The sequence below is a fragment of the Myxocyprinus asiaticus genome, chromosome 41 (genome assembly GCF_019703515.2).
Source record: "Myxocyprinus asiaticus isolate MX2 ecotype Aquarium Trade chromosome 41, UBuf_Myxa_2, whole genome shotgun sequence".
NCBI classification, from domain to species: Eukaryota; Metazoa; Chordata; class Actinopteri; order Cypriniformes; family Catostomidae; genus Myxocyprinus; species Myxocyprinus asiaticus.
In genome coordinates, this window is record NC_059384.1 from 3,152,550 (window position 1) to 3,174,529 (window position 21,980).

A 21,980-nucleotide genomic window follows, 5' to 3' on the forward strand; every position below is an offset into this window, starting at 1 on the left:
TTACTTTTAAAAGTAACATTACCTAACACTGCACAGAGGTATGAAGAACTTCCTGCAACAGCCTGAAATTGACCCACGTTTATCATTTCTAAACTATGTGACTGTGAGACTGACTCTGGAGCCATGTGGTTGTTGAGCAGTGGAACCACTTTACCACAAACACACACACACACACACACACACACACACACTGCTTTACCACAGGGAAAATGTGAGCAGCTCAGACAAAACATGATTTTCACACTGGGTCTGATGTTTTACAGGCGAGAGCTGCTTTCAGACACACAATCAGTGGTGGATGAAGTGTTTACAACATTCAGACTAAATCATCAACTGAACAATGCTACTGTTATACACCCACAATCCACACAGACACAGCACTCGAGGGAAAAGAAGGAGATAGAAAGTGAGAGAAAACAGATGTGAAGGTGTTTACAGTTTAAGCTACTGACAGCCCACTAACTGTTTGTTTTATACCGCTTTTCAGCCATTAACCTGTTGAGTTAAAGCAGGGTTTCTCAAACGGGAGTTTGCTATTTTCGCTATAAATCTTGACATCAGCAGTCTCTTTGGCAATCATGATTTTAAGCTCGATTACACTTCCTAGCGCCATCTAGCGCTTTGCACATGCATCAAGCACTAGGAAGTGTAATCGAGCTTGAAATCATGATTGTTCCTAGGGACTGCAATGACAAGATTTATAGTGAAAAAGGTTACATTTTGGTCTGTTCTCATCCAAAAACGATTGGATCACTTCAGAAGACATGGATTAAACCATTGGAGTCATATGAATTCCTTTTATTCTGCCTTTATGTGCTTTTCGGGGCTTCAAAGTTTCAGCCACTATTCACTTGCATTGTATGGATCTACAGAGCTGAATTTTTCTTCTAAAAATCTTTTGTGTTCTGCAGAAGAAAGTAAGTCACACACCTCTGGGATGGCATGAGGGTGAATAAATGATAAGAGAATTTTCATTTTTGGGTGAACTGTCCCTTTAAGAAACACATATGCTGCTGACAGACCCAAAGGTGTGGTCAATGTTGCATGTGACTCTCTCAAGTTTCACCATTTAATAACTGAATGCACTCACGTGCAGTGTGGTGAGCAGGGTCTCCAGTGCGGTGGGCTCTTCTGATGAAGATGAGGAAGACCTGCGTTGCAGCTGGAATTTACTGACGGGAATCCAGCGAATGCCTTCCAGCTGCGCACACGAGCTCATGTCTCTCATCAACACCAACAATGCATTACCATGCTTATCTTTGATCGGCTCAAAATACACCTGACCCAGATCCACCGTGCCGAGAAGTGCCTTCAAGCAAAATAAATTATATGTCAATATGTCAAAACTATATGGGAATTTTGAGAAAAAGTGGTCCTGTAACTATCTTTTTACTTAGTCTTGCAGTGTTCCCTGCAGTCTCTCAATTAATATGAGCTCATCAGATCTGCATGCAAAATAATTATAAAAGCACTAGCCAAATGCTGTTTAAAATAGCATTAGATGAAATATAGCATGTCAAATACTCACTACCTACTTTGGTTTACAATTTAAATTTTAATGGTGCTTAAGTAGCATTTATATTTTGGTGCAGTATTTTTTGTACCAGTGGTGGTTTTTGTTTTCATCACCTGTAGTTGTGCAGCAGCTTGAAGCAGTTTGAGTCGCGTCTGAAGCGTGCAGGAACTGGAGGCGTGTGCGGGACTGATGCACTGCTGCATCCAGCTGAGCTCCTCCCAGAGATGTGACACCTGCCGACACAAGTTATCATGGAGACAATGTTCAATGCGGAAAGATTGTTAGTGTCTAAAAAGTCTCAGATTAATGTACGCAGATACTAAAGAATAGATTTCGGAAGTTTGCTACAAAGTTTAACTTCTTTATAACTCAATAAGCAATGTGAATGTTTTAATTAGGACTGTCAATTTACAGCGTTAATTCAGTGTGACTGATTATATAAAAAAGGTATACAATCAATAATTTCCCCGGACTGTAATATCAGGACCGTTTCCTGCTATCGGAACAATTCAAGCTTGAAGTACCACCTGTTTTCAGCAGGGGGCAGTAAGCGAAACGCCAGCTGTACAGACAACAAACCACAATCAGGCTCAGGGCCGTATTAACGCACAAGCTTACTGGGGCTTAAGCCCCGAACTCCCGGTGGGGACGTTCTCGGGTAGGCGCGCATGAAAACACATTCAGCGGGAGATGCTGATGTAAACACAGAGAAGGTGAGCAATGGTTAAATCCGTCCGTTCAGCGCATGGTGATTGAGTGTGAACGCTTTTTTGTAGTTAAATCGCAATTAAACACAGATCTTGAAAGTGCTGAAATTTGACACTATCTACTGTGTACATGTACTTCTTTTCCTGTCAAAATGCATCTATTTCCATCTTTGGAAAGAAAACAAAACAATATGTAACGATACAATGCTTTATTAACATTAATATTAACATACAAACAAGGCCTTCCAAAGTATAAAGATAGAAAAGATAGCAAATCCAAGTGGGAGGTTGACTAACTGAAAGAACTAGTCTCACCATAGGATGCATATTCATTGCAATGTGCATTAAATCTCTTAAACTCTCATCCTCCACTATATTATTCTGCCAGTAGACTGTGGCTAGTGCTTAATTTGTAACTGAAGAATTGCCGGATCAAAAACAATGATTAAGAGGCATGGAGACCAATGTTGACCATACAGCCTCAGCTTTACCAGATCACACAATGATGTCACTAAACGCTGACCCATGAACCGTGTATGGATTACCGTCTGAGAAAAAAATCGTGGTTAACCAGTTTTACGATTATTTGCACATTTTCTTTTAATGCAACAGAACTGAGGCAAAAAATTCATTTCACATAACAATTGAACGTGTTAGTGGATGAGTTTCTAAGTGAAGCCATACAATAGGAAAACTGATTAATACACAAACTATAAATAGGAGGTATATAATAATAGATGCTCCAACATAGGGCACAACATCGCTTATCTGCATCCTGGGCACGCTTGAACATTACAAAAAGTTGCATCTCTTAATTCATCCCTTTTAAGGCACAACAGCAAACAATATTAAACTCACTAGTTTGTTTTTGGGCGACTTGTGAAACATCCTGTCCCATTGTTGTGTATCTTTATATGATTTCTGTCCTCTGACTTCTTTACATCTGCTGTCTTCAGTAACCCTCGGTCATTCAAATGCTCCCAAACAGACGATTAAAGTCGCTTTTTTTTTTTTATGTATGGTATATCAAATTCATCTGTCATATTTTGGAGTTTCTGTGTTTAAACCCCAGTTTCACATGTATTGAAAGTTCCTCCTGATTAGCATTGCCATTATTAGCGCTGTCCAGGGGTGTGGTTTCATTTTCTCTGGAGCTCTTTTGATCAGGAACACTTTCAGCTTTATTTGCAGTTTTAAAAAATAAATATAAGCTTGATTGTCTTTTTGAAATTTTCACTGAAATTAGGCTACTTTTATAGGAAAATTTCGCCAGTTAGATACGCTCGCTCTCCGCTTTCCTGTGCTCAGTGTGCATGCAACTACAAACATCAACCGATGAGAGAGATTTTGCACAAAAAAGCCGGCACACCTGCACGCTCTCTCTTTCTCTCAAACACATATACACGCACACACAGACTGTTGCAATTTGACAACGCTCTGGTTAATGCCGGATCATCTAAAACAACTACCGGAACACAAATATCCCAAATCAAAAAATTTCTGGAACAGGATCCGGCTCAAATTAAGCACTGACTGTGGCTATCCACCTTGTTACAGCAATCGTGAAGCTGCGTTCATTTTTAGCGTCAGAGCGTCAAACGTCGCTTTGAACTCCACATGAAAAGCGCTTGCAGGCAAAAACGTCTCATTCTGTGTTTTGGTGATAGTTTCGATTTGGTGTGCTTCTGAGGTATTTCAAATGTGCTTTACATACATGTAGACTGAAAAATACTTGATTTCTGTCACAAGTCCCATCTGGGCTTGTTTTGTACATCAAATAGGGTCAAGAGCTCCTTCTCCATCATTTGATCACTGACACGGAAGCGCTGTTGTGTGTGTGTTTGTGGTGTGTGCCTCAGTGTAATGACTCAGGGCGGACACATCGCAAAGTTTACGCCCATCCATCAAGTTTTATGACGTTTATGCTGTGTTAACTGTAAATGCGTTAATCACGGTTAAGAAAAATTAACATGTTAAACTTTTTAAATTAATCGAATGTGTAATGCGCTAATTCTGACAGCTCTTAAAATTATTATTTCATTATATTATATGTTGAGTTATTGTCATTTGAGGGCCTTTCTCAGCAAATATTTTTGCATACGATGAACTGCGATTAATTCGATTAATTAATCAGAATATCATAAAACTTTTAATCAACTGACAGCCCTAGTTTTAATATAACACAGCATGATATCCCCCCAAAAGATACTGCTGTATATTTTGTCTTACTCTATTGTAATTGGTCAATTGCAGCATGTTACATTACATTTACATTTATGCATTTGGCAGACGCTTTTATCCAAAGCGACTTAAAGTGCCCTTATTACAGGGACAATCCCCCCGGAGCAACCTGGAGTTAAGTGCCTTGTTCAAGGACACAATGCTTACCAGTACTGTGCTTTAGCCCACTACGCCACCACCACTCCATATCCACACCACGCAGCAGTCAGCGGTCAAACAATACCGAACAATGACCGCACACCGGGCTCAAACTGATATTTAACGAGTCATCCGGGTACTGTTATTTGCTAATAAAATCATTTAAACTGAAATAAGTAGTTCATGTCCATTTATTTATTCATTTATTTGGGAAGTAGCCATGTAATAAGTGAGATAAAACTCGAACGGGTTCATCAGAACTCTAACACAAACCTGATGTGAAATTAAAAGACTCAGTGGTCTCTTTCTTCTCACATAATAACATAATTTCAACTCAAATCAATATTTCATGTCCATTTATTTATTTATTTAGTAATTAGTCCATCTGTTAGTTTCTATATTTGCTATGTTTTATGTTTTCTGCATTGTGTAATGCTTTGAATTTTAAAGCTTTTATTTGAAAAATAAAACAACGATTAATCAAGTTGTGTTCCCTGAAGTCCCATTTACAGTTGTCGGGAGTCTTTTATGTAGTGAAAGATATATGCATTTTTAATCTACAATTGATCACTTTTATTTATACGTTTTTATTGAATTATATACTGTGAAATGCCACATTGTTTATGATTTCAACATGTCACCCCACCCAACAGTTTTACTCCAAAACAAAGTTCTTCCTGACAGTGATTTACACTTAATGAATCAGTTCAAATGAATTATTCATAAATAATGATTCTTTTGCAAATCACACAACACTACCAAACAATCCACCATTACACTCTGTGTTACCTTTGTAAACCAGAGGAAATCCTGTGCATGACAGCTGTAAGAATCGTCCACTTCCACGACAGGCAACTGGTCTTCTGGAGTGAGCAGAATATTCTCATCTTTGTAGAAAACACAGGCCAGATACAGACCTCTGCAGAGAGAAAGAGAGAGTCACAGACAATGCAAGACATGGCATTCTGAGGCCGTTATATATTGAAATGTTTCTCGTACCTTTTCAGATTTTTGACAAATTTGCAAGTTGGCTGGAAGAGATGCCTGAGGCTTTTAGACACTGAGTGTTTCCTGTTTGGCGGGGCTTTGCACTGTTCTAAACACACAGACCCAGACAGAGAGAGTCAGACACTATTGTACTATGGAATACAACAACGATATAAACGCAGAGGAGTTTAGAACAGCTCCTATCCACAACAGAGATGTGAAGTTTTTAACATTAGATGAAATGGGTAAACTATGCTGAAAGTGATTCCTGAAGTTAGTGCTTTTCTAGAGCCATATAACTTTAGATTCAGCAAGAAATGTTACAGATTGGATTTACAAATTAGTATAAAGTACACATGAAACATCATAGCACAGAAATCAAAAAGTAAATGGCTGAAATGGAATAAAAGCAAACAGGTAAATACATATAAATCAATGTTGACTTTACAAACAGGTGAGTAGGTCTATTCATATAACCTAAAAATGGATTAAGAATTCAATATACAGTATATATATATATATATATACACACACAGAATTCAATTAATTTGAAAATGGTCAAACAAATACTTCATGATTTCCCTTCTCTTACAAACATGTACTGTGGTGGTAACATGGTTCAGAGTTGGTCTCAGGAGGTAATATTGATATATACCATGGCAATAAATGACTGGGTGAATATTACAATAACTAAGAAATGTCTAGGTCATGTTACACCCCAAAATAAAATAAAGACAGAAAGAAAACAAGCCTATTTTTTATAGAAAATGAAGCTAATTTTTAGTACCATTAATATTTTTTGACACTCTGACATTATTTTCATGACAATTAAACACATTTGTTTCTGCTGTAATGTAAAACAATAACAACAACAAAAAAAAACATCCTTATTATTAATTTAAATACCACTCATGAAATAAATAATTATATCAACTTTACAGTGTTGAACAGGATCATTTTCATTACTGGCAATTTTTACAGAATCAGGGGTTAAAATGTACTTAATTGTCATGAAAATCATGTCACAGTGTAAACAATATTAACAGTCCTAAAGATAGGTTTCTTTATGCAAATATCATTTATCATTATATAACAAAAACATTGATTTTGGGTAAAATTTGACCTGGACACTTCTTTGTGAGATTCACCTGATGGCATATTCATGTGGTATTAACGTGTATTCCAATTTACTTCAAATAATGCCATGGTACTACCAAACAAAACAAAGTATTACCATGGTACATTTCCTAAAAAACATGATATTACCTTGGTAACATAAAAAAATGGTACTACCCTGGTAACACGTAACAACACGGTATTAATATGGTAACATTCAATAACATGGTAATACCTTGGTAACATGTACTAAAAAACATTGTATTACCATGGTAACATGTACTAAAAACATTGTATTACCATGGTAATGTACAAAAAAAAAACATGGTATTACCCTGATAACAGGTAAAACAGTATTACCATGGAAACATATAAAAACATGGACAAAAGAATGGTATTACCATGGTAACTTGTACAAAAAATATGGTATTACCTTGGTAACATAAAAAAATGGTACTACCCTGGTAACACGTAACAACACGGTATTAATATGGTAACATTCAATAACATGGTAATACCTTGGTAACATGTACTAAAAAACATTGTATTACCATGGTAACATGTACTAAAAACATTGTATTACCATGGTAATGTACAAAAAAAAAAACATGGTATTACCCTGATAACAGGTAAAACAGTATTACCATGGAAACATATAAAAACATGGACAAAAGAATGGTATTACCATGGTAACTTGTACAAAAAATATGGTATTACCTTGGTAACATAAAAAAATGGTACTACCCTGGTAACATGTAACAACACGGTATTAATATGGTAACATTCAATAACATGGTAATACCTTGGTAATATGTACAAGAAATGTGGTATAACCATGGTAATATGCACAAAAACATGGTATAATCCTGAGAACATTTAAAAAAACAGGTATTAATATGGTAGCATACAATAACATGGTATTAACATGGTAATGTACAAAAAAACATGGTATTATCCTTACAACATGTAAAAATCATGATAATATGGTAACATACAATAACATGGTATTACCATGGTAACATGTACTAAAAACATGGTATTACCATGGTACATGAACAAAAAAACAGCAATACCATGGTAACATGTACAAACAAATATGGCATTACCATGGTAACAAGAATTAATGTGAGTGGGGTTAACAGGGTGACTGCGTCACTAAAGGCCCATTTATAGCTTAATTACAGTTTAATTAACAGTGTTAAGACAGGAGCAAGAAGGCAGCAATTTCCTTATACAGTATGTGATTACATGCAAGAGAATGTGTGCATGTGTGTGTGTGTGCGTTTGTGTGTGTGTGTGCATGTGTGTGTGTGTGCGTGGCTAATTTATCCCCCTTAACTCACAGTAAAGTAAACCTTCAGCCCTGACGCCCTAAAAACAACAAACAAGACCCCCGGAGTCGACCCCACGAGACACACACACACACACACACATTTAGTCCATTCAGGATCCAAACCTCTGGAATATTAACTCAGCAGTTGTTAAAAAGCATTTAAATGTTTGTGTTGGTGTTTTCAGTGGCACAGTGAATGTGGGGAGTTTTCATTCAGGTCCTGGGTGAGTAAGTGGGATTTTACCGTGGCATGTACAGTGACGATGTGCCCCTTTAATATGCCCCAGGAGAAGCTCTAATGCCTCATTCACGCCCTGCTGGCGAGGTGACAGCCTGTCCACATCCCTCCAGCCTGACGAGAGAGAGAGAAAGAGATAAAACCAGTGAATACTGGATAAAATCGACAGATATACATGATAAAATAAGTATGACTGGAGATGCTTAGTGAATGAGTCTCTCTGTGAACTTACCTGCTATCATAATAAAACACTTTTATTGGTTTTCAGGCTCACATGAAATCACAATAAAATATAGATTTTATATAAAAACAATACACAATACACAAAATTTATATTCTATAATTTTGGTTACATTTTAATTGTTTCATGTTGTATTTTGTTAGTACATCATTTATTGTGTTGCAAATGTGTCTTTATCTAATACATGTTGTCATATGAACAGTCAATAACTGATTTAAGTTTCACAAACTTTTAAGTACACAAAACAATTCTCTCATTTTAAGTCGGGCATGACTGAAACGAATGTCTTTGCGTGCGGTTCAGTAAGTGAGTCAAATGTTTATTCAGTAACCGTTTTTGACTGATTCGTTGAGCTCACTTAGTGAAGGATTCATCAGACTGATTCAAACCTATAACATGTGAGTTGTTTGGAATGATTCATTCCAAAGAACGGTTTCATAAGAGTCATTTAGAATAATTCAGTCACCGAACCGGTTCATAAGAGTCATTTGGAATAATGCAATTCAAAAAATGGGTTAGAATGATTCAGTCAAAGAACCCTTTCATAAGAGTCATTTGGAATGATTTATTCCAAAGAACGGGTTAACAAGAGTCATTTAGAATGATTCAGTCAAAGAAACTGTTCATAGAAATCAGTTGGAATGATTCAGTCATAGAGACCCAGTTCATAAAAGTCATTTAGAATGATTTAGTCAAAGAACTGGTTCATAGAAGTAATTTAGAATGATTTAGTCAAAGAACTGGTTCATAAGAGTCATTTTGAATGACATTTCGGGGATGCTATCATGCATTTCTTCCCACAGATCGAACTGCTTTAGGGGAGCAGCGGAGTGCGTAAGCACTTAAAACAGTGTCGCACTAGGCAAATATATTGGAAGAGTTTATGATGCATCACAGACTGGTCTATTATTTTTTTCCCTTTTTGGAACTGGAGGTGCCGGAACGCTGCGCCGAGGTGCTGGAATGTGCCAATTGAACCCCTGCGTATAAGAGTCATTTAGAATGATTCAGTCAAAGAACCGGTTCATAAAAGTAACTTGGAATGATTCAGTCAAAGAACCAGTTCATAAAAGTAACTTGGAATGATTCAGTCAAAGACACGGTTCATAAAAGTAACTTGGAATGATTCAGTCAAAGAACCGGTTCATAAAAGTAACTTGGAATGATTCAGTCAAAGACCCGGCTCATAAAAGTAACTTGGAATGATTCAGTCAAAGAACCGGTTCATAAAAGTAACTTGGAATGATTCAGTCAAAGAACCGGTTCATAAAAGTAACTTGGAATGATTCAGTCAATGACCCGGTTCATAAAAGTAACTTGGAATGATTCAGTCAATGACCCGGTTTATAAAAGTAACTTGGAATGATTCAGTCAAAGAACCTGTTCATATAAGTAACTTGGAATGATTCAGTCAAAGACCCGGCTCATAAAAGTAACTTGGAATGATTCAGTCAAAGACCCGGCTCATAAAAGTAACTTGGAATAATTCAGTCAAAGACACGGTTCATAAAAGTAACTTGGTATGATTCAGTCAAAGAACCGGTTCATAAAATAACTTGGAATGATTCAGTCAAAGACCCGGCTCATAAAAGTAACTTGGAATAATTCAGTCAAAGACACGGTTCATAAAAGTAACTTGGTATGATTCAGTCAAAGAACCGGTTCATAAAATAACTTGGAATGATTCAGTCAAAGACCCGGCTCATAAAAATAACTTGGAATGATTCAGTCAAAGAACCCCTTCATAAGAGTCATTTGGAAGGATTAAATCAAAGAACCGGTTCATAAAAGTAACTTGGAATGATTCAGTCAAAGAACCGGTTCATAAAAGTAACTTGGAATGATTCAGTCAAAGAACACGGTTCATAAAAGTAACTTGGAATGATTCAGTCAAAGAACCGGTTCATAAAAGTCATTTGGAATGATTCAGTCAAAGAACCCCTTCATAAGAGTCATTTGGAAGGATTAAATCAAAGAACCGGTTCATAAAGGTCATTTGTTTGTGATTTGAACTTCAGCACACTAGTCAAACGTTGCATATTTATTTTTGGATAGCAGCCGGCCAACGAACAAATGCAATAGATTCAATTCACAACGCAATCATATTCAATTCAAACTACAAGCTTAGAACTCGTATGCAGTATTTATTTTGCCGTGGAGCTGGAGATTCATGACTTTGGAAACACTTTATGATTTTCTGGTCTCTAGACATGACTCGGGTTCCTCCTTCAATGTAAGTCTATGGGATTTTTCCACTGTTTTATCACCCACCAGGCAACAATCAGCAGTCTGATCACTTGGAAAAGCGATATCACACCTCTCCTCAATAAGTCGCATGACGGAATGAATTACATGCTAATGTTTAATACTTACGGTTAACCCTAAGTATGAGCAATAGTAGCTTGACTTAGTAAACACGACATATGATTGTGTAACATTTGAGTGTGTTGCTCGAGTTGAGAAAGCGTTACACACACATTCGCTGTGGTAAACAGGATGATGTTGTGATGGTGTGTTGGTTGCAGGCCGATTCCTGAGGAAGCAGGGAAAACACGGACGCTCTATTCCCGGAACGCTGAACACAGACCCTCTCTTCAGCCCGGCTAACCTCAGTGTGTGTGTGTGTGTGTGTGTGTGTTATGAAAGAGTGTGTGAGAAAAACACAAGACAGAAACATGTAAACAAGAGAAATTGTTTGAAATCATTTCTACATATCCCTGAAAAGCGCTGTGTATTAAGTGCAAGGGTAAATTGTAGAGGGAGACAACAAGTGTGAGCGTCTGTAAGTGTGTGTGTGTGTGTGTGTGTGTGTGTGTGTGTGTAAGTATGTGTGCGTGTGTATATAAGAGTCGTTCTGTCTGCGACTTTACGGTCTCTCACAGACATGCAAATATTTCCAGAGGGAGTCGAAATGGAAAACACAAACACACACATTTAAATGAGCATGCTCAAAACACACACACTCAGTGTAAAAGTGCTGTCAAATCCATGAGAGAAAAGGAGAGCTTGTCCTCATACATAAAAACAAGGACACAAATATCACACAACTAAAGCCACACATAAACACACACACAATCACTTAACTAATTCAAACACATTATACGTCATTCAGAATCTTCAGTTGACCTCAGCAGCAGTTTGTTGTTTAATTGTGGATAAAACTGTTTGTTTGTTTGTGTGGAGGTATGTGTGCTTGTGTGTGTTTGGATGTACTCACTCGAGGGTGTGGAACATGCAGGTTCAGATGTTTGAGGTGAACTCCAACCCTTCATGTTATATGCTGATACCTGGACATAATAACAGGTGCCCTGTAACATACAAACACACACACAGAGACATTGATTTTTGTGTTCCACAGAAGAAAGAAAGTCATAAATTTAAAAACAAAATGAGGGTGAGTTCATGAATGGTGAACTTTCCCTTTAAGTGGTGTAATCAGTAAGGTGTTTATATATATATATATATGGGGTGTATTGAGTTTAACAGGGTTGTTTCTAGCTATAAGCGGTATAAGCGGCCGCTTATGGGTCCCGGGCCACCAGGGGGCACCACAAAGCAAGGTCAGTTTTTATTTTTTGTTTATAGTTATTTATTGTTATTTATAGTCACTTACTGTTAATTTGTATAGTTATTTATTGGTAATTTATTGTATTTTTTTTTTTTTTTTTTTTTGCATTTTGTTTAAATTAATATAAAATTTGTGCCTCCAAGTAGGAACACATTTAGGGCCCCTATATGCTCAGAAACGGCTCTGGTGTTTAATAGAATTGTTAAACTGGAAATGACATGGATAGAACTGGGCTGGTGGAAATATTTGAAAAATGTATAGAAATAATTTTCACACAATAAATATTGAAATGGTTTATGTTTATTTCACTCTTTCTTTAGATGATCATAGTTTTAAAAATGTAATAATTTGTATTTTATAAAGGATTTTTATAGTTTAATACTATAGGGGGGCCTCTGTGGTAAAGACGCTCACTACCACCCCGTGAGTTCGCGAGTTCGAATCCAGGGTGTGCTGAGTGACTCCAGCCAGGACTCCTAAGCAACCAAACTGGCCCGGTTGCTAGGGAGGGTAGAGTCACATGGGGTAACCTCCTCATGGTCGCTATAATGTGGTTCGCTCTCGGTGGGGCGTGTGGTGAGTTGTGTGTGGATGCCGCGGAGAATAGCATGAAGCCCCCACACGCGCTATGTCTCCTCAGTAACGCGCTCAACAAGTCACGTGATAAGATTGACGGTCTCAGATGCGGAGGCAACTGAGATTTGTCCTCCGCCGCTCGGATTGAGGCAAGTCACTACGCCACCACGAGGACTTAGAGCGCATTGGGAATTGGGCATGCCAAATTGAGAAAAAAAATAAATTATGAAGGCATGGTAAAAAGGTCTAAAGTGAGGTTTTATGTGATTTTCAAATACCAAAAAAAAAAAAAAGAAAACAAAAGTGTAACTCCTGGGACAAGAACATTTCCAGAAGAAACCTGTATGTTAATTCTAAGTGTATACATTGGTGTGGTATGTTATCCTCTACATACACAAATCTATATACTAACCGCTGTAAGTCCAATTATGTCATACTGAAGTTGAGTCACGTCTTCAATGGTCATCTCACCCAGTAACGGGCTGAATGAAGGAACGCTGCTCCAACCCACTGAGATACAATCAAAAATAGTCATTTAGCATGTGCTTTTACAGGACACTTACTATAGGAACAATCCACTTGGAGAAGCCAAAAGTTAAGTGTCTTGTCCATGGTATGTTCCTTGTGAGTTTCAAACCTACAACCTTGCGGTTATCAGCTCAGATATACTAGCCCAATAGAGAAATAAATAGTTTTGGGTAAGAATTTAAAATGTAATGCATTACACTAATGTTTTGACTAAGAAGAGATTAGATTACTGTAACTAATTCATTTGTAATTAGATTACACCCAACACTGGTAATAATCAATGTGTTTATGACTTTTTGATAAGTCATAGAAGATCACGTGTCTGATAATGTGCTTTAAAGGTGAAGTGTGTGATTTTTCATTGAGTTTAATGTGCAGAAACAACTAAGTAAGCTATTTGTAATTTGATTCCCCTGAAAAGTGTAAACAGTGTGACTATGTGGCACTTTCAAAACACTGCCCTGTTTATTTGAGCAGTCTAACATGTCTACTTTTGCTTCAAACAATCATGTGAGTTAGAGGCGGGACTGCTTGTTTGTTTGGAAAACAATGTAAAACGGGGCAGAAGTGTTTGGGAAACCTGTTTGGAAACCAATCTTTCCATTTGGTGTTGCTAGTGATGCCAAAAATGACACGCTCCACCTTTAAATTACCCACTAAAACACTGTACTGACTGTTACTCACCACGGTATTTGGTAATAACAGCAGAATTGTGACATAGTGGCTCTTGGAAGTGGACTCTGAGACTGGTGTTACTGCTGACGGAGAGATGGACTACGCTGGGCGGCTCGGGAGGACCTGAAATCAGAACACACATTTAAAACAATAGTTCGCCGGGGGGCCTGGGTAGCTCAGCGAGTATTGACGCTGACTACCACCCTTGGAGTCACGAGTTCAAATCCAGGGTGTGCTGAGTGACTCCAGGCAGGTCTCCTAAGCAACCAAATTGGCCTGGTTGCTAGGGAGGGTAGAGTCACATGGGGTAACCTCCTCATGGTCTCGATTAAGTGGTTCTCGCTCTCAATGGGGCGTGTGGTAAGTTGTGCGTGGATCGTGGAGAGTAGCATGAGCCTCCACACGCTGTGAGTCTCCGCGGTGTCATGCACAGCGAGTCACGTGATAAGATGCGCGGATTGACGGTCTGAGAAGCGGAGGCAACTGAGACTTGTCCTCCGCCACCCGGATTGAGATGAGTAACCACGCCACCACGAGGACCTACTAAGTAGTGGGAATTGGGCATTCCAAAATTGGGGAGAAAATAAATAGTTCGCAAAAAATTATCCTTCTGTCATACTGTGTAACTCACTGGCGTGTGTATAACCCATCTGCATGCGCTTGTAGAGGCGGAGCTTCCATTCCCATGCCTTTAGCTGTCTCTCTCTATTTGACTCCTCCCTCTCCACTGGTTCCTCCCCCGTCACCTGGGCGACCAGCTCAGCTATGCGATGCTCTGCCTCTTGCACCAGCGAGACCAGGTGAGCAGCTCTGCCTTCAAGACTTAAAACTAGAGAGCACATAAAATATATTTAACTGTCAAATCATGCAAAAGTTGTCAATACTATTTTTCATCAGTCTGGTTGAAATCTGACATTGTTGAAGCATGCAATCATCATATGAACACATTTATAGTTCACAAGCATAACCAAGGTCTTTTTCCCCATGACACATCTTACATTTGAGTGTGAGAGATTTTTTATACCCTCTTGCGTGTTTGATGTCTTTGATGTGAAGTGTGTTTCTATAAAGTACATTAAGAGATGTTATTAAAACTGTTAATGATCTAGATGAACACATGTGTGCCAGCCAGACAGCTCCGTTTGGATCTCACACTCTTCCAGGACACACAACGTGCAACCACTCCTGCATTGTAATGGATTGAACTTTTGTAGAACAGTCTAGAACTTGAGATTACCTTCGCCTTTCTTTCATAATGATTTTTGGAGGTGAGGTTCAGAATTTGGTTCCATGTCTTTCATATGACTAATGCTGCAATACAACAATACAGTGTGTACACTCATAACCTTGTGCGGACCCGTGAACACATGTGTGGACATTGTATTTTGGCTTCGCTATATGCAGCGCATAATTTAATTTAATTTAAACTGACTGATCTCAGTTCAGGAGACTCTGTGCTGTCAGTAAAGGGTTAAACTTTCGACGTACGGAGTCATGTGACAGAACAACATGGCGCCGATCACAGCGGAGTTTGTCTTTCGGAGAAACGGCAACAAAGCTACATCTTGTAAGAAACCTAATTAAGTTTGTACATTGAAACCTGTTTGAGTCAAAAGGTTAGAGTCTCTAGTTTCATACAACATGCCATTTTTCAGATTTGAGTGCTTTATTGCGAAACGCCATGCTGCTAAACACAATGTACACTAATGTGCACAACAGCACAAGGTTTACAATAGAAATCCTATATTGTGCATTTTCACACTGAGAAAAAAAAAATCCTTTCAGAGGCTTTATATGGAGTTAGGATGAAAATAAGATGCATTTAGAACTGTTCTGAGACCAGTGCAGACAAATAGCACACTGGAGGTTAAGTCATTCACTAAATAGGGAGCAAGGGAGCATCCTATAGCTCTCTATGCAGTTAAGTGCATTCACTCCTAAAATCTGATCAAAAGTTCAGTTTCAGGCTGCAGATGATGTTTGGATCACTCAACATGTTTGACAGACATGTGACAATGATAATCAGTACATAGATTCAGAATTTATAATGTATCATTTTATTTTAACATGGTTGACAGTGATTGGATGATGCTGGACATTACTTTGAATCTGAATTAATTATGCTAGTTTCTGATTGGTAAAATGCTTCAGCACTGGCTATCACTTGTTTGTTTGACAGTGCAAAGAGAGAACATTGAGATATTGTTGCCAAAGTAGAAAAAAAAACAAACAAACATTGTAACATAAAAGTAAAATCAAGTCAAGCATTTGTAAAGCTTTTTATCCGTGCTTTTCCCAATACTCATTGTTCCAAAGCAGCTTTACATAAAATCAGCTGTAATGTCTGTAATGTCTCTAAGACATGAATAACCAACACTTATTGACACTAAAATATAATAATAATTTGATTTAAAAAAAAATCTGACTTTCTATAGCGTGGTATTTAAAAATTCACAACTTAGTCCTGTTGTCCACATGTGAGGACATACATTTTTAAGAAAACTATTTGCTCTAGAATTATTATTTTTTTTGTTTGTTTGTTTGTTTTTGCATGTTTATTAGGTGCTACATGTTACAAATTAAAAAGGGAAATGCACACAGCTGTCACACTTGTGTCTCAGGAGGATAAACATGGTTTAAATTGATGGGATTCACTTTTAAAAGTATATGTACACCTTTGACTGCACATCAATTAAATTCTGTATTAAAGTAAAATAAAATTGGTAAAAGTCATGTTGCTTTTTTTATCATAAAAACTTTAATCTCGCAAACAAATGTCTAGGTCATATTTCACTGCAAAATCAAAAGAAAAAAATAAGTAATTATATTAAAGAATATTAAGACTGTTTTTAGGACCACTAGGGGCATTATTTTAAAAACGAATATTTTAAAGCAAATTTATCCCCCAAATTCACATCCATCCTGTCTGGACACAATATGTTTATTATTATTATTATTATTATTATTATTATTATTATTTTTATTATATACTGCATAAAGCATGGATTAAATTCTGCACGTCAAATACTGTCATTACAACTGTACTTTACAAAAATAATTTACTATTTAAATTAGATTTCTTTCTTTTTCGATTTTCAGTACAGTAATAAGAGTCAGATTTTCTTATGACAAATTATTTCCTTAATTATCATGAAAATATTGCCAAAAAATCTTAATTGTCCTAAAAATAGGCTTTATTTTTTTTAATGCAAAATATAATGAATTTTTTTATTATTATTTGTGGTTAAATTATATAAATCGGAAAATTTATTGGTGCATGGAGATTCCCAAACAGCCTACAGTTAGGATAATGAGCTACATTAATTGGTCAAAAAATGGTTAACTATTATTATTATTATTATTATAAATTCTAATAATTTATTGAACATTGGAGACTTTTATCCTGTTGCTGTTCCTGCTGCTTGATAAAAGCAATAAGCCCTTATTGCTTACTGTATTGTATCGCATGTGGCGTGCATCTGTGCATTTAATGCATGCTTTATGAATCATAAAGGGGCTCATGCTCATTTGTTTGATCAGAGCGAGTGTGTGTACTCACAGTGGGGGCTTTCTTTGGCACCAGCCCTCAGCAGAAGTTTGGCCATGGGAACGTTGTTGGTCATGATGGCGATGTCGAGGGGCAGCAGACCTTCACTGTTGGGTGTGTTTAAATCCAACTCCTCCAAACTGAAGGTGTTCAACAGAGACTCCACCACATCGAGCTCCTGATGCTCAACAGCTTCAAACAGAGCCTCATTACCCTGAAACTGTAAATACATCTCACACATGTAGAAATATACATGCAAACACATGCAGGCACACTAAACAAACATTGGAAATACAGATATGCACTCAGTGTCAACGTTCTGTCAGATTCTACATTGTTGGTCAATTGCAGAACCTTAGATTCCTCTTGTTATCTTATCTGTACAGCGTTCTTGTACAGGGACACCATGAAAAGGGGGGAGGGACAATCTCATTATAGAGAGCATTTTCCTGGACAAAAATGTGCCTGCGCCTCTGCGGATAAGATCAATATTCATGGAGTCTTCAAAAAAGTTCTTGATGCTTCATTACATGTTTTTCCAATTTGTGTGCTGGTTTCTAAGTATCTTTAAGTTTGAAGTGTTTTGTGCTATGTTGCAGGCTGATCTCACCATAGTGTTTTTGTGCGATTGATCCTTGACCGACTGGCCCATAAGTGGCGTATCATCCTGAAGCAGGTTCACCGTGCGGAACTTTCCAGACAGGTTTCTGTAGAGGCGTCGCGCCGCGCTTGGAGGAGACGAACATGACGCACTGGAATACTTGCGTGGGATCAGAGGATGAGGCTCAGGGATCTGTTGAGTCATTTTGGATTTGGCCCTGAAAGAGAAACGACACTGAATGCGGAGGAATGAAGAGAGATGTTGCCTAGATGATGTTATGTCATTAAGGAAAACCCTTGCATAAAAGCAGTGTGGTGGTATAATGGTACACTGATGGTATCAGATGGTATAGTACATTGACTGGTACTTAGTTCATGTCACTCAACTAGAAGAGCAACATCAAAGTCATGAGTTTGATTCCCAAGAAACACACATACTGTTAAAATGTAGCCCTTTAATGTACTGTAAGTCACTTTGGAAGCATCTTAAATGCATACATGCAAACATGACTTCAATTAATATTGCAGTTCCCAATCAAATGTACATGCTACTTTTAAATATAACGCGTTCGCAAAATAAAGTGACAAATGTAGTGTTTTGTCAATTTACTCGCAAAGATTGCCGGCGGCCTCGTGATCGGTATTGTTTGCATTTACATTACATTTATGCATTTGGCAGACGCTTTTATCCAGTGACTTACAGTGCCCTGATTACAGGGACAATCCCCCTGGAGCAACCTGGAGTAAGTGCCTTGCTCAAGGACACAATGGTGGTGGCTGTGGGGATTGAAACAACTACCTTCTGCTTACCAGTTCAGTGCTTTAGTCCACTACACCACCACCACTCCATTTCACAGTTATGAAAATTAAACCGTAATAAATGATGCACATACCCATTCAATAGTGTAAACTCCCAATTATTTATCTCTTGTAGGCTTCAGTGAACAACATCCAATAGAATGTTTAGTCCAAAAGTGAGAACATTTAGAGAAATATTGATGGATTTTCATTTGTTTACTTAATATTTCTTCAGAAGAAAAATTGCACTAAATTATGCATTCGGAAGCACTAAAGCGCTATAATACTCTCGCACTGTGTAAGTTACATGCATCAAGAACGGGGAGGCCGCTGTTATAATTTGTCATGCTAAAAATGGACAATAAAAGAATAAACTTCTACATGTACTAAATTGAAATTAAATATATTATTATGGCAATATATAGTTATCTTTATATTCCAGTCTCTTGTATTTTTCTATATGTACATTATAGAAAAGACAAAGCTGTCACTGCAGCTGTCATTTGCTCCATGCTGCATATTCTATAAATAATATCCTTTCTGCCTCATTCTATCCATATTAGATGCAGTAGATTGCGTAATTTGTCATGTTTATTCATGGTACAAAAGCCAGGGCCGTCCTAAGGGCAGTCACTACCAAAACGTTCACGATTGATAGGGGACCGAATGTAAACGTTTAAGAATCACTCACTGAAAACCCCATATTGGTGGAGCACTTATTTGAATATTGGAGGGGACGTGTCCAAGTTTTTGTAGAGCATGGCATTCGAAATGCTAAGGACATGGGTTCAATTCCCAAGGACTGACAATATGTACATCTTGAATGCACAGTAAATCACTTTGGATTAAAGCATCTGCCAAATGCATAACTGTAAACGTGTCGCATTCAATGTCTCTGGTGCTTACGGCCCTGAGAAGGCTCTGAAACTTCATTCAGAGGAGCTGCATGAGTTTAGGAGTTCCTCCTGCGGTTTGGAATTTGGAAAGAGAACAAAGCGCTCCAAGAACTACAACTGTCACAAATGTTCTCATATTAGGACGGACCCATTGTCTGCGTGGGACACACAAACACACATCCAGATACAGGCGAACATCTCCTAGTGTTCTGATAATAACGTGCTTATTTTAACGGGCAGGTATGTGCTGTGAGCAGATAAAAGTGGGTATATTTGTGGCAGGCGGGATCAGTTTCAAAGGCTGCTGATCTCCCAGCTTAAAGTTTCTCATCTTGCGCCGAACACACGGGCTGTCGAGCGAACAGCGAGCACACTCGCATGAAAGACTAGCAGATGAAAGAACGAGGGATAAAGAGAGAAAGACAAAAGAAACAGGGACACCACATGTTAACACAGCCGCCTCAACAACCCATAAGACACATAGTGATAGAATACAACACACACAGAGGAAAGTTTCCCACCACACTACCCGTCAAAAGTTTGGACACACAGACTTATTCTTTATATAACTATTTTCTATCTTTTTGAATGAAGTCAATGGGAATTTTATAGTGACCAAAAATACTTATCAAATTTCTGGGCAAGGAATGGGTCACCAAGTTCAACTAGTCATCCAACAACCAACTAGTCGATTAATGAGGCTGACTAGTTAATGCCAATTTTGTTCCTATTTTCGTATTTTTTTAAGCAGCGATGCTTCAGTTATCATGCAGACAGTTTGCTATGCTTTAGCTGTTAGTCTTTTTGCACACTGAAACTCTTCCTGAAAAGTTGCGTCTTTACATTTTTCCTCATTAAAACTTTTCCACTAAAGCCATTCACATTCTGACGAACATCTTTCGCTGTTGTGTTGAGTTTCACACTGTTTTAGATCTCCCCGTATCGAACATTGCAATAGAATGCAACAATCTGGTTCCGGAAGTAAAAGTCACATTATTTTTAATTTTTTTCCATAGGTGAATCGATTTTAAACAATAACTTCTTTAAATCTTTAAAGACAAACCTACTGTGAGCTCAGAGGTTGTTAATCGATGGTGCATGCTTCAAGTCGGTCCCTACACTTTTAAACTACTTGTATATTTGCAAATATCTGAATATCTTGCAATAAAATTAAAATATATTGTTTCTGTACTTATAATAAATAACATTAAATCAACAGTTTTTTATAGTTGTGATTCACCTCGGAGCTGGTTGGATTGGTTCATGGCTTAAAACTCTATGAAGGATTTTATGAAATCCCTTTGGAAAAATGAATGGGAAAAATACTTCCGAAACCAAGACGGCTAAAAAAGTAGACTGGCACTGTTGCTCTCTGTGGTGCCGTGTCAAGTTTAAAATGGTTGAACTTTGAAAAAACAGGATTACTTTTATTACTGGATAAGGAATTAAAAAAAAATAATTTTATAGAGTTTGCACTCATGAAGAGTAGTGATACACCGAAATGAAAATTCTTGGTCGAAACCGAAAATTCTGGACACACTGGGCCAAAAACCAGAACCAAATCCAACACATAAATTGTGGACACACTCAGCCAAAAACTGAAACGAAAATTCTGGACACACTTGTCCGAAACTGAAACGAAAATTCTGGACACACTGGGCCGAAAACTGAAACCGACACAGAAAATTCTGGACACACTGGGCCGAAAACTGAAACCAACACAGAAAATTCTGGACACACTGGGCCGAAAACTGAAACCAACACAGAAAATTCTGGACACACTGGGCCGAAAACTGAAACCAACACAGAAAATTCTGGACACACTGGGCCGAAAACCGAAACGAAAATTCTGGACACACTCAGCCGAAAACTGAAACCAACACAGAAAATTCTGGACACACTTGGCCGAAAACTGAAACGAAAATACTGGACACACTTGGCCGAAAACTGAAACCAACACAGAAAATACTGGACACACTTGGCCAAAAACTGAAACGAAAATTCTGGACACACTTGGCCAAAAACTGAAACCAACACAGAAAATACTGGACACACTGGGCCAAAAACTGAAACGAAAATTCTGGACACACTGGGCCGAAAACTGAAACGAAAATTCTGGACACACTGGGCCGAAAACCAAAACCAAATCCGACACATAAATTGTGGACACACTCAGCCGAAAACTGAAACGAAAATTCTAGACACACTGGGCTGAAAACCAGAACCAAAACTGACACAGAAAATACTGGACACACTGGGCCAAAAACCAGAACCG

General features: G+C 37.9%; 1 protein-coding gene across 1 annotated transcript in view; it reads right to left on the minus strand.

The window, feature by feature from the left end:
- The window catches only part of LOC127432141 (ankyrin repeat and fibronectin type-III domain-containing protein 1-like), a 109,722-nt gene that overhangs the window by 18,333 nt on the left and 69,409 nt on the right, over positions 1-21,980 (minus strand). The window contains exons 4-14 of the mRNA XM_051682981.1: positions 18,022-18,229; positions 17,424-17,631; positions 14,496-14,693; positions 13,874-13,987; positions 13,074-13,171; positions 11,735-11,825; positions 8,283-8,390; positions 5,602-5,698; positions 5,392-5,521; positions 1,630-1,749; positions 1,091-1,309 (exon numbers count right to left, since the gene is read on the minus strand). Coding sequence (XP_051538941.1) covers positions 1,091-1,309; positions 1,630-1,749; positions 5,392-5,521; positions 5,602-5,698; positions 8,283-8,390; positions 11,735-11,825; positions 13,074-13,171; positions 13,874-13,987; positions 14,496-14,693; positions 17,424-17,631; positions 18,022-18,229 — 1,591 coding nt within the window. The remainder of the gene's footprint in view (positions 1-1,090; positions 1,310-1,629; positions 1,750-5,391; positions 5,522-5,601; positions 5,699-8,282; positions 8,391-11,734; positions 11,826-13,073; positions 13,172-13,873; positions 13,988-14,495; positions 14,694-17,423; positions 17,632-18,021; positions 18,230-21,980) is intronic.